A 16,192-nucleotide genomic window follows, 5' to 3' on the forward strand; every position below is an offset into this window, starting at 1 on the left:
ATATATTACACATTGCCTATAGTATAGACTCTAACCATCCCGTGACATACACTATATAGTATCCTCAGTACACACAGGACCAGTATATACACTATATAGTATCCTCAGTACACACAGGACCAGTATATACACTATATAGTATCCTCAGTACACACAGGACCAGTATATACACTATATAGTATCCCTCCAGTACACACAGGACCAGTATATACACTATATAGTATCCTCAGTACACACAGGACCAGTATATACACTATATAGTATCCTCAGTACACACAGGACCAGTATATACACTATATAGTATCCTCAGTACACACAGGACCAGTATATACACTATATAGTATCCCTCCAGTACACACAGGACCAGTATATACACTATATAGTATCCTCAGTACACACAGGACCAGTATATACACTATATAGTATCCTCAGTACACACAGGACCAGTATATACACTATATAGTATCCTCAGTACACACAGGACCAGTATATACACTATATAGTATCCTCAGTACACACAGGACCAGTATATAGACTATATAGTATCCTCAGTACACACAGGACCAGTATATACACTATATAGTATCCTCAGTACACACAGGACCAGTATATACACTATATAGTATCCTCAGTACACACAGGACCAGTATATACACTATATAGTATCCTCAGTACACACAGGACCAGTATATACACTATATAGTATCCCTCCAGTATACACAGGACCAGTATATACACTATATAGTATCCTCAGTACACACAGGACCAGTATATACACTATATAGTATCCTCAGTACACACAGGACCAGTATATAGACTATATAGTATCCTCAGTACACACAGGACCAGTATATACACTATATAGTATCCTCAGTACACACAGGACCAGTATATACACTATATAGTATCCTCAGTACACACAGGACCAGTATATACACTATATAGTATCCTCAGTACACACAGGACCAGTATATACACTATATAGTATCCTCAGTACACACAGGACCAGTATATACACTATATAGTATCCTCAGTACACACAGGACCAGTATATACACTATATAGTATCCTCAGTACACACAGGACCAGTATATACACTATATAGTATCCTCAGTACACACAGGACCAGTATATACACTATATAGTATCCTCAGTACACACAGGACCAGTATATAGACTATATAGTATCCTCAGTATACACAGGACCAGTATATACACTATATAGTATCCTCAGTACACACAGGACCAGTATATACACTATATAGTATCCTCAGTACACACAGGGCCAGTATATACACTATATAGTATCCTCAGTACACACAGGACCAGTATATAGACTATATAGTATCCTCAGTATACACAGGACCAGTATATACACTATATAGTATCCTCAGTATACACAGGACCAGTATATACACTATATAGTATCCCTCCTGTACACACACACTATATATTGCCCCCTCACATCCTGTATATAGACCCGGCACGGTTCCGGGCCGCAGTGACATGTGAGATCGCTCCCGGGGCTGGTAGGAGTCAGTGACTTACGTGTGTCCGTCATCTCCAGCTCTCGCCTATTTCTCATACACAGACTATGGTGTCATCTTGTTTTGCTTCTGGTGTGAACACGTGCCTGCCAATCTGTGGCCTCACCTGACAGCAGCACACGCCTCCTCCTAGCTGTCACTGCCTCAGGTGTACTGGCAGGGGCGAGGCTCTATAGTGCCAGCACATACTGGGGCGCAGTACACGCCACACACATCTATTCCTATATAATGTCAGTAATCTGCCTCATAGGTGGATATTTACTGATCTATTCTATCCGTACACCTGCCACAGACTGACACCTGACAAGTTCATAGGCACAAGTCAATGTGAACAAGCAGAGCTGCAGTATAAAGCAGAAGGGACATGAGTATGGTGGGTGGGGCAGGTGTAGGGTGGATGAGTGATTAGAGGGGGCAGTAATGGCATATAACAGTCCGTGGAGTCTCATCTTCCTCTTAGTTGGTGACTGCTATATGGGGAGGTGGGGGTGGGGCGGGTGTATTGGGATAAATATAACAGTCCATGGAGTCTCATCTTCCTCTGGTTTGGTGGCAGCTGGACACGTATTGGGCAGCGATCTCCACAGTGGCCTCTTCTTCTCCCAGTAGGATGTAGAGTTTCCTCTTCTCCCAGTCTGGGATGTGGGCAGAGAGTCTTTGGTAGTAGACGGCCCTCACAGCTGAGTATTTGGTGCAGTGTAGCAGGAAGTGGGTCTGGTCTTCTAGGGCCCCCTGGTCACAGTGCTGGCACAGTCTCTTCTCCCGTGGCTTGTACGTCTGCCTGTATCGCCCCGTCTCTATCTCTAGGTTGTGGGCGCTCAGTCTGTACCGGCTCAGGGTCTGTCTGTGCTTGGGGTGGCGTATCCTCTCCAGGTAGGTGGCCATGGTGTAGTCCCTTTGTAGGGATTGGTACACATTGGTGAGTTTCTTGGAGTTACTTATTTGGTTTCTCCATTCTTCAATGTACCGCTCTCTGTTTGCCTCTGTGGTCGCCTTTATTTCGGCCTTGGTTATCATCTGTTGGTGTTTTTGGTTTGGTGGTTGGCTGCTGTTTGGTTGGTGAGTGTCTGGTTTGCTCAGGTGGCTTAGCCATGCTTGGTGGTGGTAGGAGTCAGGCTTGCTCCCCTGGATGTGTGCCTGGAAAGCTAGCGCCCTCTTCTGTATGGTGAGCCATAGGGGGAGTCTGCCTAGCTCTGCCCTGCAGGCCATGTTGGAGGTGTTGCGATGGACATGGAGCAGGTATTTGCAGAACTCCAGGTGGAAGTTCTCTGTTGGGCTGGAATCCCACTGTGACTGGTCTGGTTAGGTGGCTGGGCCCCAAACCTCGCTGCCATAGAGAAGGATCGGGGTGATGACAGCGTCAAATATCTTCAGCCAGACCCTCACCGGTGGTTTGAGGTGGCACAGTTGTCTTCTGATGGCGTAGAAGGTTCTGCAGGCTTTTGCTTTCAGGGTTTCTATTGCTGCTTTGAAGCTTCCTGATTGGCTGAGCTCCAGCCCCAGGTAGGTGAATCTACAGCCGAGCAGAGGGGAATCTACAGCCGAGCAGAGGAGAATCTACAGCCGAGCAGAGGGGAATCTACAGCCGAGCAGAAGGGAATCTACAGCCGAGCAGAAGGGAATCTACAGCCGAGCAGAAGGGAATCTACAGCCGAGCAGAAGGGAATCTACAGCCGAGCAGAGGGGAATCTACAGCCGAGCAGAGGGGAATCTACAGCCGAGCAGAGGAGAATCTACAGCCGAGCAGAGGAGAATCTACAGCCGAGCAGAGGAGAATCTACAGCCGAGCAGAGGAGAATCTACAGCCGAGCAGAGAGGAATCTACAGCCGAGCAGAGGAGAATCTACAGCCGAGCAGAGGAGAATCTACAGCCGAGCAGAGGAGAATCTACAGCCGAGCAGAGGAGAATCTACAGCCGAGCAGAGAGGAATCTACAGCCGAGCAGAGGAGAATCTACAGCCGAGCAGAGGAGAATCTACAGCCGAGCAGAGGAGAATCTACAGCCGAGCAGAGGAGAATCTACAGCCGAGCAGAGGAGAATCTACAGCCGAGCAGAGGAGAATCTACAGCCGAGCAGAGGAGAATCTACAGCCGAGCAGAGGAGAATCTACAGCCGAGCAGAGGAGAATCTACAGCCGAGCAGAGGAGAATCTACAGCCGAGCAGAGGAGAATCTACAGCCGAGCAGAGGAGAATCTACAGCCGAGCAGAGGGGAATCTACAGCCGAGCAGAGGGGAATCTACAGCAGAGCAGAGGAGAATCTACAGCCGAGCAGAGGGGAATCTACAGCCGAGCAGAGGGGAATCTACAGCCGAGCAGAGGGGAATCTACAGCCGAGCAGAGGGGAATCTACAGCCGAGCAGAGGGGAATCTACAGCCGAGCAGAAGGGAATCTACAGCCGAGCAGAGGGGAATCTACAGCCGAGCAGAGGGGAATCTACAGCCGAGCAGAGGGGAATCTACAGCCGAGCAGAGGGGAATCTACAGCCGAGCAGAGGGGAATCTACAGCCGAGCAGAGGGGAATCTACAGCCGAGCAGAGGGGAATCTACAGCCGAGCAGAGGGGAATCTACAGCCGAGCAGAGGGGAATCTACAGCCGAGCAGAGGGGAATCTACAGCCGAGCAGAGGGGAATCTACAGCCGAGCAGAGGGGAATCTACAGCCGAGCAGAGGGGAATCTACAGCCGAGCAGAGGGGAATCTACAGCCGAGCAGAGGGGAATCTACAGCCGAGCAGAGGGGAATCTACAGCCGAGCAGAGGGGAATCTACAGCCGAGCAGAGGGGAATCTACAGCCGAGCAGAGGGGAATCTACAGCCGAGCAGAGGAGAATCTACAGCCGAGCAGAGGAGAATCTACAGCCGAGCAGAGGAGAATCTACAGCCGAGCAGAGGAGAATCTACAGCCGAGCAGAGGAGAATCTACAGCCGAGCAGAGGAGAATCTACAGCCGAGCAGAGGGGAATCTACAGCCGAGCAGAGAGGAATCTACAGCCGAGCAGAGAGGAATCTACAGCCGAGCAGAGGGGAATCTACAGCCGAGCAGAGGAGAATCTACAGCCGAGCAGAGGGGAATCTACAGCCGAGCAGAGGGGAATCTACAGCCGAGCAGAGGAGAATCTACAGCCGAGCAGAGGAGAATCTACAGCCGAGCAGAGGAGAATCTACAGCCGAGCAGAGGAGAATCTACAGCCGAGCAGAGGAGAATCTACAGCCGAGCAGAGGGGAATCTACAGCCGAGCAGAGAGGAATCTACAGCCGAGCAGAGGGGAATCTACAGCCGAGCAGAGGGGAATCTACAGCCGAGCAGAGGAGAATCTACAGCCGAGCAGAGGAGAATCTACAGCCGAGCAGAGGAGAATCTACAGCCGAGCAGAGGAGAATCTACAGCCGAGCAGAGGAGAATCTACAGCCGAGCAGAGGAGAATCTACAGCCGAGCAGAGGAGAATCTACAGCCGAGCAGAGGAGAATCTACAGCCGAGCAGAGGAGAATCTACAGCCGAGCAGAGGAGAATCTACAGCCGAGCAGAGGAGAATCTACAGCCGAGCAGAGAGGAATCTACAGCCGAGCAGAGGGGAATCTACAGCCGAGCAGAGGAGAATCTACAGCCGAGCAGAGGAGAATCTACAGCCGAGCAGAGGAGAATCTACAGCCGAGCAGAGGAGAATCTACAGCCGAGCAGAGGAGAATCTACAGCCGAGCAGAGGAGAATCTACAGCCGAGCAGAGGGGAATCTACAGCCGAGCAGAGAGGAATCTACAGCCGAGCAGAGAGGAATCTACAGCAGAGCAGAGGAGAATCTACAGCCGAGCAGAGGGGAATCTACAGCCGAGCAGAGGGGAATCTACAGCCGAGCAGAGGGGAATCTACAGCCGAGCAGAGGGGAATCTACAGCCGAGCAGAGGGGAATCTACAGCCGAGCAGAAGGGAATCTACAGCCGAGCAGAAGGGAATCTACAGCCGAGCAGAGCGGAATCTACAGCCGAGCAGAGCGGAATCTACAGCCGAGCAGAGGGGAATCTACAGCCGAGCAGAGGGGAATCTACAGCCGAGCAGAGGGGAATCTACAGCCGAGCAGAGGGGAATCTACAGCCGAGCAGAGGGGAATCTACAGCCGAGCAGAGGGGAATCTACAGCCGAGCAGAGGGGAATCTACAGCCGAGCAGAGGGGAATCTACAGCCGAGCAGAGGGGAATCTACAGCCGAGCAGAGGGGAATCTACAGCCGAGCAGAGGGGAATCTACAGCCGAGCAGAGGGGAATCTACAGCCGAGCAGAGGGGAATCTACAGCCGAGCAGAGGGGAATCTACAGCCGAGCAGAGGGGAATCTACAGCCGAGCAGAGGGGAATCTACAGCCGAGCAGAGGGGAATCTACAGCCGAGCAGAGGGGAATCTACAGCCGAGCAGAGGGGAATCTACAGCCGAGCAGAGGGGAATCTACAGCCGAGCAGAGGGGAATCTACAGCCGAGCAGAGGGGAATCTACAGCCGAGCAGAGGGGAATCTACAGCCGAGCAGAGGGGAATCTACAGCCGAGCAGAGGGGAATCTACAGCCGAGCAGAGGGGAATCTACAGCCGAGCAGAGGGGAATCTACAGCCGAGCAGAGGGGAATCTACAGCCGAGCAGAGGGGAATCTACAGCCGAGCAGAGGGGAATCTACAGCCGAGCAGAGGGGAATCTACAGCCGAGCAGAGGGGAATCTACAGCCGAGCAGAGGGGAATCTACAGCCGAGCAGAGGGGAATCTACAGCCGAGCAGAGGGGAATCTACAGCCGAGCAGAGGGGAATCTACAGCCGAGCAGAGGGGAATCTACAGCCGAGCAGAGGGGAATCTACAGCCGAGCAGAGGGGAATCTACAGCCGAGCAGAGGGGAATCTACAGCCGAGCAGAGGGGAATCTACAGCCGAGCAGAGGGGAATCTACAGCCGAGCAGAGGGGAATCTACAGCCGAGCAGAGGGGAATCTACAGCCGAGCAGAGGGGAATCTACAGCCGAGCAGAGGGGAATCTACAGCCGAGCAGAGGAGAATCTACAGCCGAGCAGAGGAGAATCTACAGCCGAGCAGAGGAGAATCTACAGCCGAGCAGAGGAGAATCTACAGCCGAGCAGAGGAGAATCTACAGCCGAGCAGAGGAGAATCTACAGCCGAGCAGAGGGGAATCTACAGCCGAGCAGAGGGGAATCTACAGCAGAGCAGAGGAGAATCTACAGCCGAGCAGAGGAGAATCTACAGCCGAGCAGAGGAGAATCTACAGCCGAGCAGAGGAGAATCTACAGCCGAGCAGAGGAGAATCTACAGCCGAGCAGAGAGGAATCTACAGCAGAGCAGAGGAGAATCTACAGCCGAGCAGAGGAGAATCTACAGCCGAGCAGAGGAGAATCTACAGCCGAGCAGAGGAGAATCTACAGCCGAGCAGAGGAGAATCTACAGCCGAGCAGAGGAGAATCTACAGCCGAGCAGAGGAGAATCTACAGCCGAGCAGAGAGGAATCTACAGCAGAGCAGAATCTACAGCGGAGCAGAGGAGAATCTACAGCGGAGCAGAGGGGAATCTACAGCCGAGCAGAGGGGAATCTACAGCCGAGCAGAGGGGAATCTACAGCCGAGCAGAGGGGAATCTACAGCCGAGCAGAGGGGAATCTACAGCCGAGCAGAGGGGAATCTACAGCCGAGCAGAGGGGAATCTACAGCCGAGCAGAGGGGAATCTACAGCCGAGCAGAGGGGAATCTACAGCCGAGCAGAGGGGAATCTACAGCCGAGCAGAGGGGAATCTACAGCCGAGCAGAGGGGAATCTACAGCCGAGCAGAGGGGAATCTACAGCCGAGCAGAGGAGAATCTACAGCCGAGCAGAGGAGAATCTACAGCCGAGCAGAGGGGAATCTACAGCCGAGCAGAGGGGAATCTACAGCCGAGCAGAGGGGAGGGGAATCTACAGCCGAGCAGAGGGGAATCTACAGCCGAGCAGAGGGGAATCTACAGCCGAGCAGAGGGGAATCTACAGCCGAGCAGAGGGGAATCTACAGCCGAGCAGAGAGGAATCTACAGCAGAGCAGAGGAGAATCTACAGCCGAGCAGAGGGGAATCTACAGCCGAGCAGAGGGGAATCTACAGCCGAGCAGAGGAGAATCTACAGCCGAGCAGAGGAGAATCTACAGCCGAGCAGAGGGGAATCTACAGCCGAGCAGAGGGGAATCTACAGCCGAGCAGAGAGAAATCTCCAGAACAGTAGTGAAGCCATGTCATTTACCGGGATACAAAGTAGCCGATGTGTTACTGCAGGTTACAGAGTATCTATGGGACATGTAATATAGTATGTGACCATAAATCCAGAACAGTAGTGAAGCCATGTCATTTACCGGGATACAAAGTAGCCGATGTGTTACTCCAGGTTACAGAGTATCTATGGGACATGTAATATAGTATGCTGGTATGTAATGGACCGACTTCCTCAAGGGAATCATACCATTACATACCAGTATCCTACGTCCCTGTGGCGTCTACAGCTGCTGCCTCCGCTGCCTTACATGCTATTCTTAATTGTTTTACTAATGTAATATAGTATGTGACCATAAATCCAGAACAGTAGTGAAGCCATGTCATTTACTGGGATACAAAGTATCCGATGTGTTACTCCAAGTTACATCTATGGGACAAATCTCATGCAAATCCACTCAGCTGTTATTGCGTGATTGAGTAACAAACATCCAAACTGTCACATGTATAATATTAGTAGGATATGTATAATAATATTATTAGGAAGGATAGGACATACAGTATAACACTATATATAATACAACACCCTATATATAATAGTAGTAGGATATACAGTATAACACTATATATAATATTAGGAGGATATAGAGGGATGGGACATAGATATATAATATATACACAGCGCTGAGGTCACATTAGAGACTTCACGTCTTTCCAGACCATTGCTATAAGACATGTATTAGTAGGGTATTAGGCAGAGGATGTGTCTTATAAGGATGGAGAGTCTTCAGCAGATGAGAGCTTTCTGATTGGCTACAATAAGTGATGACATATTGCAGGAACTTTCAGGACTGCTCCGGCCCCTTCATCAGCCTGGACTGAGAACTCTCAATCTCTATATATCAGACCATTCCTAGTACAGATCTACAGCACAGAAGTATATACCGGGTATAGACTGTTATACCCCAAACCATCCACCCCACCCCCCACCACTCACCCACCCGAGTCCAACTCCCCCCCCCCCCCACACACTTTACTAGCTTTGGCAATGCCAAATATCTATTCGGACGTGCCAATAAAGCTTTTTTGATTTGATTTGATTAGAGAGGGGCCTGGCGCTGTTACCAGGAGTCTCTCTGGCGGTCTCTCTTACCCCTCGTGTCTCTGGCGGTCTCTCTTACCCCTCGTGTCTCTCGCGGTCTCTCTTACCCCTCGTGTCTCTGGCGGTCTCTCTTACCCCTCGTGTCTCTGGCGGTCTCTCTTACCCCTCGTGTCTCTGGCGGTCTCTATTACCCCTCGTGTCTCTGGCGGTCTCTATTACCCCTCGTGTCTCTGGCGGTCTCTCTTACCCCTCGTGTCTCTGGCGGTCTCTCTCTTACCCCTCGTGTCTCTGGCGGTCTCTCTTACCCCTCGTGTCTCTGGCGGTCTCTCTTACCCCTCGTGTCTCTGGCGGTCTCTCTTACCCCTCGTGTCTCTGGCGGTCTCTCTTACCCCTCGTGTCTCTGGCGGTCTCTCTTACCCCTCGTGTCTCTGGCGGTCTCTCTCTTACCCCTCGTGTCTCTCTTACCCCTCGTGTCTCTGGCGGTCTCTCTTACCCCTCGTGTCTCTGGCGGTCTCTCTTACCCCTCGTGACTCTGGCGATCTCTCTCTTACCCCTCGTGTCTCTCTTACCCCTCGTGTCTCTGGCGGTCTCTCTTACCCCTCGTGTCTCTGGCGGTCTCTCTTACCCCTCGTGTCTCTGGCGGTCTCTCTTACCCCTCGTGTCTCTGGCGGTCTCTCTTACCCCTCGTGTCTCTGGCGGTCTCTCTCTTACCCCTCGTGTCTCTGGCGGTCTCTCTTACCCCTCGTGTCTCTGGCGGTCTCTCTCTTACCCCTCGTGTCTCTGGCGGTCTCTCTTACCCCTCGTGTCTCTGGCGGTCTCTCTTACCCCTCGTGTCTCTGGCGGTCTGTCTTACCCCTCGTGTCTCTGGCGGTCTGTCTTACCCCTCGTGTCTCTGGCGGTCTCTCTTACGCCTCGTGTCTCTGGCGGTCTGTCTTACCCCTCGTGTCTCTGGCGGTCTGTCTTACCCCTCGTGTCTCTGGCGGTCTCTCTTACGCCTCGTATCTCTGGCGGTCTGTCTTACCCCTCGTATCTCTGGCGGTCTCTCTTACCCCTCGTGTCTCTGGCGGTCTGTCTTACCCCTCGTGTCTCTGGCGGTCTGTCTTACCCCTCGTGTCTCTGGCGGTCTCTCTTACGCCTCGTGTCTCTGGCGGTCTGTCTTACCCCTCGTGTCTCTGGCGGTCTGTCTTACCCCTCGTGTCTCTGGCGGTCTGTCTTACCCCTCGTGTCTCTGGCGGTCTGTCTTACCCCTCGTGTCTCTGGCGGTCTCTCTTACCCCTCGTGTCTCTGGCGGTCTGTCTTACCCCTCGTATCTCTGGCGGTCTCTCTCTTACGCCTCGTGTCTGTGGCGGTCTCTCTTACGCCTCGTATCTCTGGCGGTCTCTCTCTTACGCCTCGTGTCTGTGGCGGTCTCTCTTACCTCTCGTGTCTCTGGCGGTCTGTCTTACCCCTCGTATCTCTGGCGGTCTCTCTCTTACGCCTCGTGTCTCTGGCGGTCTCTCTCTTACGCCTCGTGTCTCTGGCGGTCTCTCTCTTACGCCTCGTGTCTCTGGCGGTCTCTCTTACCCCTCGTGTCTCTGGCGGTCTCTCTTACCCCTCGTGTCTCTCGCGGTCTCTCTTACCCCTCGTGTCTCTGGCGGTCTCTCTTACCCCTCGTGTCTCTGGCGGTCTCTCTTACCCCTCGTGTCTCTGGCGGTCTCTATTACCCCTCGTGTCTCTGGCGGTCTCTATTACCCCTCGTGTCTCTGGCGGTCTCTCTTACCCCTCGTGTCTCTGGCGGTCTCTCTCTTACCCCTCGTGTCTCTGGCGGTCTCTCTTACCCCTCGTGTCTCTGGCGGTCTCTCTTACCCCTCGTGTCTCTGGCGGTCTCTCTTACCCCTCGTGTCTCTGGCGGTCTCTCTTACCCCTCGTGTCTCTGGCGGTCTCTCTTACCCCTCGTGTCTCTGGCGGTCTCTCTCTTACCCCTCGTGTCTCTCTTACCCCTCGTGTCTCTGGCGGTCTCTCTTACCCCTCGTGTCTCTGGCGGTCTCTCTTACCCCTCGTGTCTCTGGCGGTCTCTCTTACCCCTCGTGACTCTGGCGATCTCTCTCTTACCCCTCGTGTCTCTCTTACCCCTCGTGTCTCTGGCGGTCTCTCTTACCCCTCGTGTCTCTGGCGGTCTCTCTTACCCCTCGTGTCTCTGGCGGTCTCTCTTACCCCTCGTGTCTCTGGCGGTCTCTCTTACCCCTCGTGTCTCTGGCGGTCTCTCTCTTACCCCTCGTGTCTCTGGCGGTCTCTCTTACCCCTCGTGTCTCTGGCGGTCTCTCTCTTACCCCTCGTGTCTCTGGCGGTCTCTCTTACCCCTCGTGTCTCTGGCGGTCTCTCTTACCCCTCGTGTCTCTGGCGGTCTGTCTTACCCCTCGTGTCTCTGGCGGTCTGTCTTACCCCTCGTGTCTCTGGCGGTCTCTCTTACGCCTCGTGTCTCTGGCGGTCTGTCTTACCCCTCGTGTCTCTGGCGGTCTGTCTTACCCCTCGTGTCTCTGGCGGTCTCTCTTACGCCTCGTATCTCTGGCGGTCTGTCTTACCCCTCGTATCTCTGGCGGTCTCTCTTACCCCTCGTGTCTCTGGCGGTCTGTCTTACCCCTCGTGTCTCTGGCGGTCTGTCTTACCCCTCGTGTCTCTGGCGGTCTCTCTTACGCCTCGTGTCTCTGGCGGTCTGTCTTACCCCTCGTGTCTCTGGCGGTCTGTCTTACCCCTCGTGTCTCTGGCGGTCTGTCTTACCCCTCGTGTCTCTGGCGGTCTGTCTTACCCCTCGTGTCTCTGGCGGTCTCTCTTACCCCTCGTGTCTCTGGCGGTCTGTCTTACCCCTCGTGTCTCTGGCGGTCTGTCTTACCCCTCGTGTCTCTGGCGGTCTGTCTTACCCCTCGTATCTCTGGCGGTCTCTCTCTTACGCCTCGTGTCTGTGGCGGTCTCTCTTACGCCTCGTATCTCTGGCGGTCTCTCTCTTACGCCTCGTGTCTGTGGCGGTCTCTCTTACCTCTCGTGTCTCTGGCGGTCTGTCTTACCCCTCGTATCTCTGGCGGTCTCTCTCTTACGCCTCGTGTCTCTGGCGGTCTCTCTCTTACGCCTCGTGTCTCTGGCGGTCTCTCTCTTACGCCTCGTGTCTCTGGCGGTCTCTCTTACCCCTCGTGTCTCTGGCGGTCTCTCTTACGCCTCGTGTCTCTGGCGGTCTCTCTTACGCCTCGTGTCTCTGGCGGTCTCTCTTACCCCTCGTGTCTCTGGCGGTCTCTCTTACCCCTCGTGTCTCTGGCGGTCTCTCTCTTACCCCTCGTGTCTCTGGCGGTCTCTCTCTTACCCCTCGTGTCTCTGGCGGTCTCTCTCTTACCCCTCGTGTCTCTGGCGGTCTCTCTCTTACCCCTCGTGTCTCTCTTACCCCTCGTGTCTCTGGCGGTCTCTCTTACTTGGGGTGTCTTGGAGGGGGTGTCTCTCTTACCCCTCGTGTCCTGGGGGGGTCTCTCTTACCTCTCATGTCTCTGGCGGTCTCTCTTACTTGGGGTGTCTTGGAGGGGGTGTCTCTCTTACCCCTCGTGTCCTGGGGGGGTCTCTCTTATTTGGGGTGTCTCTGTGTCTCTGGGGGGGAGGTCTCTCTTACTTGGGGGGTCTCTGTGTCCTGGGGGGGTCTCTCTTACCTCTCATGTCCTGGGGGGGGGTCTCTCTTAGTTGGGGTGTCTCTGTGTCGGTCCTGAGGGCGCGGTCACCTTCTCCCCTCTCCCAGTAGGGGGCAGCACTATGAGCAGACAGCCCCACACCCGCACATGACAGGTCTCCCAGCTCAGCCCCTCCCCCACACGCACTGTTCCGGTAATTACTCCCTGTACACACGACATCTCTTACCCGCATAGCCGTTCCTCTCCGGTACTTCCTCCCCGTCCCCGGCCGGCGCCATCTTTTCGTGACGTCATCGATCGACTGACAGGACGAACACGCCCCTTTCTCAGTCCCCTCCCACCACAGGGGCGGTCACGTGAGTACAGGTGTCGGTGTCATGGTTACCTCAGGCGCCCTGCACACGGGAGGGGCGGAGTCAGCAGAGAAACCCCGTGAACCCAGAGTAACCAATCAGCGCTCAGCTTACAGTTCACCACGCCAGGTTTGAAGGATGAGAGCTCAGCTCTGATTGGTCGAGAGACACAACCAGGAGGAGGAGCCTGTCTTGTATGTCACACAAATGACGTAAGAGATAGACTGGCCGCACCTAGAGGGTTAAAAGAGGAGCAAAGGAAAGATGGCGACCGACATGCTGCAAATATGGGGGAACTGGGGCAGTGGGGTACAGAAGTCAGGCTGAAGGGGGCGCATCAGTGACAGGGCTGCTGTAGTCCATAGGCCGAGGGGGAACCAGCTGTGACTAGAACACCCCTTTAAGAATGGCGGAGCATAGCGCACTGATGTCTGCCATAGTAAATAGTGCCGCCCCTCTGTTACTCCTCCTGGTAATACACACGTGGATCTCTATGTGGTCACACCTGCGCCGCCTCGCTCGTGGCCTCTGATGTCTGCCATAGTAAATAGTGCCGCCCCTCTGTTACTCCTCCTGGTAATACATGGAGCTCTATGTGGTCACACCTGCGCCGCCTCGCTCATGGCCTCTGATGTCTGCCATAGTAAATAGTGCCGCCCCCCTGTTACTCCTCCTGGTAATACACACGTGGATCTCTATGTGGTCACACCTGCGCCGCCTCGCTCGTGGCCTCTGATGTCTGCCATAGTAAATAGTGCCGCCCCCCTGTTACTCCTCCTGGTAATACATGGATCTCTATGTGGTCACACCTGCGCAGCCTCGCTCATGGCCTCTGATGTCTGCCATAGTAAATAGTGCCGCCCCTCTGTTACTCCTCCTGGTAATACATGGAGCTCTATGTGGTCACACCTGCGCCGCCTCGCTCGTGGCCTCTGATGTCTGCCATAGTAAATAGTGCCGCCCCTCTGTTACTCCTCCTGGTAATACATGGAGCTCTATGTGGTCACACCTGCGCCGCCTCGCTCGTGGCCTCTGATGTCTGCCATAGTAAATAGTGCCGCCCCCCTGTTACTCCTCCTGGTAATACATGGAGCTCTATGTGGTCACACCTGTGCAGCCTCGCTCATGGCCACTGATGTCTGCCATAGTAAATAGTGCCGCCCCTCTGTTACTCCTCCTGGTAATACACACGTGGAGCTCTATGTGGTCACACCTGCGCCGCCTCGCTCATGGCCTCTGATGTCTGCCATAGTAAATAGTGCCGCCCCCCTGTTACTCCTCCTGGTAATACACACGTGGATCTCTATGTGGTCACACCTGCGCCGCCTCGCTCGTGGCCTCTGATGTCTGCCATAGTAAATAGTGCCGCCCCCCTGTTACTCCTCCTGGTAATACATGGATCTCTATGTGGTCACACCTGCGCAGCCTCGCTCATGGCCTCTGATGTCTGCCATAGTAAATAGTGCCGCCCCTCTGTTACTCCTCCTGGTAATACATGGAGCTCTATGTGGTCACACCTGCGCCGCCTCGCTCGTGGCCTCTGATGTCTGCCATAGTAAATAGTGCCGCCCCTCTGTTACTCCTCCTGGTAATACATGGAGCTCTATGTGGTCACACCTGCGCCGCCTCGCTCGTGGCCTCTGATGTCTGCCATAGTAAATAGTGCCGCCCCCCTGTTACTCCTCCTGGTAATACATGGAGCTCTATGTGGTCACACCTGTGCAGCCTCGCTCATGGCCACTGATGTCTGCCATAGTAAATAGTGCCGCCCCTCTGTTACTCCTCCTGGTAATACACACGTGGATCTCTATGTGGTCACACCTGCGCCGCCTCGCTCATGGCCACTGATGTCTGCCATAGTAAATAGTGCCGCCCCTCTGTTACTCCTCCTGGTAATACACACGTGGATCTCTATGTGGTCACACCTGCGCCGCCTCGCTCATGGCCACTGATGTCTGCCATAGTAAATAGTGCCGCCCCTCTGTTACTCCTCCTGGTAATACATGGATCTCTATGTGGTCACACCTGCGCCGCCTCGCTCATGGCCACTGATGTCTGCCATAGTAAATAGTGCCGCCCCTCTGTTACACCTCCTGGTAATACATGGATCTCTATGTGGTCACACCTGCGCAGCCTCGCTCGTGGCCACTGATGTCTGCCATAGTAAATAGTGCCGCCCCTCTGTTACTCCTCCTGGTAAAACATGGATCTCTATGTGGTCACACCTGCGCAGCCTCGCTCATGGCCTCTGATGTCTGCCATAGTAAATAGTGCCGCCCCTCTGTTACTCCTCCTGGTAATACATGGAGCTCTATGTGGTCACACCTGCGCCGCCTCGCTCGTGGCCTCTGATGTCTGCCATAGTAAATAGTGCCGCCCCCCTGTTACTCCTCCTGGTAATACATGGAGCTCTATGTGGTCACACCTGCGCAGCCTCGCTCGTGGCCTCTGATGTCTGCCATAGTAAATAGTGCCGCCCCTCTGTTACTCCTCCTGGTAATACACACGTGGAGCTCTATGTGGTCACACCTGTGCAGCCTCGCTCATGGCCACTGATGTCTGCCATAGTAAATAGTGCCGCCCCTCTGTTACTCCTCCTGGTAATACACACGTGGATATCTATGTGGTCACACCTGCGCCGCCTCGCTCATGGCCACTGATGTCTGCCATAGTAAATAGTGCCGCCCCTCTGTTACACCTCCTGGTAATACATGGATCTCTATGTGGTCACACCTGCGCCGCCTCGCTCGTGGCCTCTGATGTCTGCCATAGTAAATAGTGCCGCCCCTCTGTTACTCCTCCTGGTAATACATGGAGCTCTATGTGGTCACACCTGCGCCGCCTCGCTCGTGGCCTCTGATGTCTGCCATAGTAAATAGTGCCGCCCCTCTGTTACTCCTCCTGGTAATACATGGAGCTCTATGTGGTCACACCTGCGCCGCCTCGCTCATGGCCACTGATGTCTGCCATAGTAAATAGTGCCGCCCCTCTGTTACTCCTCCTGGTAATACACACGTGGAGCTCTATGTGGTCACACCTGCGCAGCCTCGCTCATGGCCACTGATGTCTGCCATAGTAAATAGTGCCGCCCCTCTGTTACTCCTCCTGGTAATACATGGAGCTCTATGTGGTCACACCTGCGCCGCCTCGCTCATGGCCTCTGATGTCTGCCATAGTAAATAGTGCCGCCCCTCTGTTACTCCTCCTGGTAATACATGGAGCTCTATGTGGTCACACCTGCGCCGCCTCGCTCGTGGCCACTGATGTCTGCCATAGTAAATAGTGCCGCCCCTCTGTTACTCCTCCTGGTAATACATGGAGCTCTAT

The 16,192-nt window shown here is 54.1% G+C and overlaps 1 protein-coding gene across 3 annotated transcripts in view; it reads right to left on the minus strand.

Moving 5' to 3' along the window:
* The window catches only part of LIPE (lipase E, hormone sensitive type), a 56,637-nt gene extending 43,841 nt beyond the window's left edge, over positions 1-12,796 (minus strand). For 2 of the 3 annotated variants that reach the window (XM_075278011.1, XM_075278010.1), the window contains exon 1: positions 12,739-12,796. In XM_075278011.1, coding sequence (XP_075134112.1) covers positions 12,739-12,790 — 52 coding nt within the window. In that variant the 5' untranslated portion in view covers positions 12,791-12,796. Of the gene's footprint in view, positions 1-1,548; positions 1,563-12,738 lie in introns of those variants that run through there. The other variant, XM_075278012.1, reaches the window with a different exon arrangement.
* Positions 12,797-16,192: the final 3,396 nt, after the last annotated feature.

Source organism: Leptodactylus fuscus, chromosome 6 (genome assembly GCF_031893055.1).
Source record: "Leptodactylus fuscus isolate aLepFus1 chromosome 6, aLepFus1.hap2, whole genome shotgun sequence".
Taxonomy (NCBI): Eukaryota; Metazoa; Chordata; class Amphibia; order Anura; family Leptodactylidae; genus Leptodactylus; species Leptodactylus fuscus.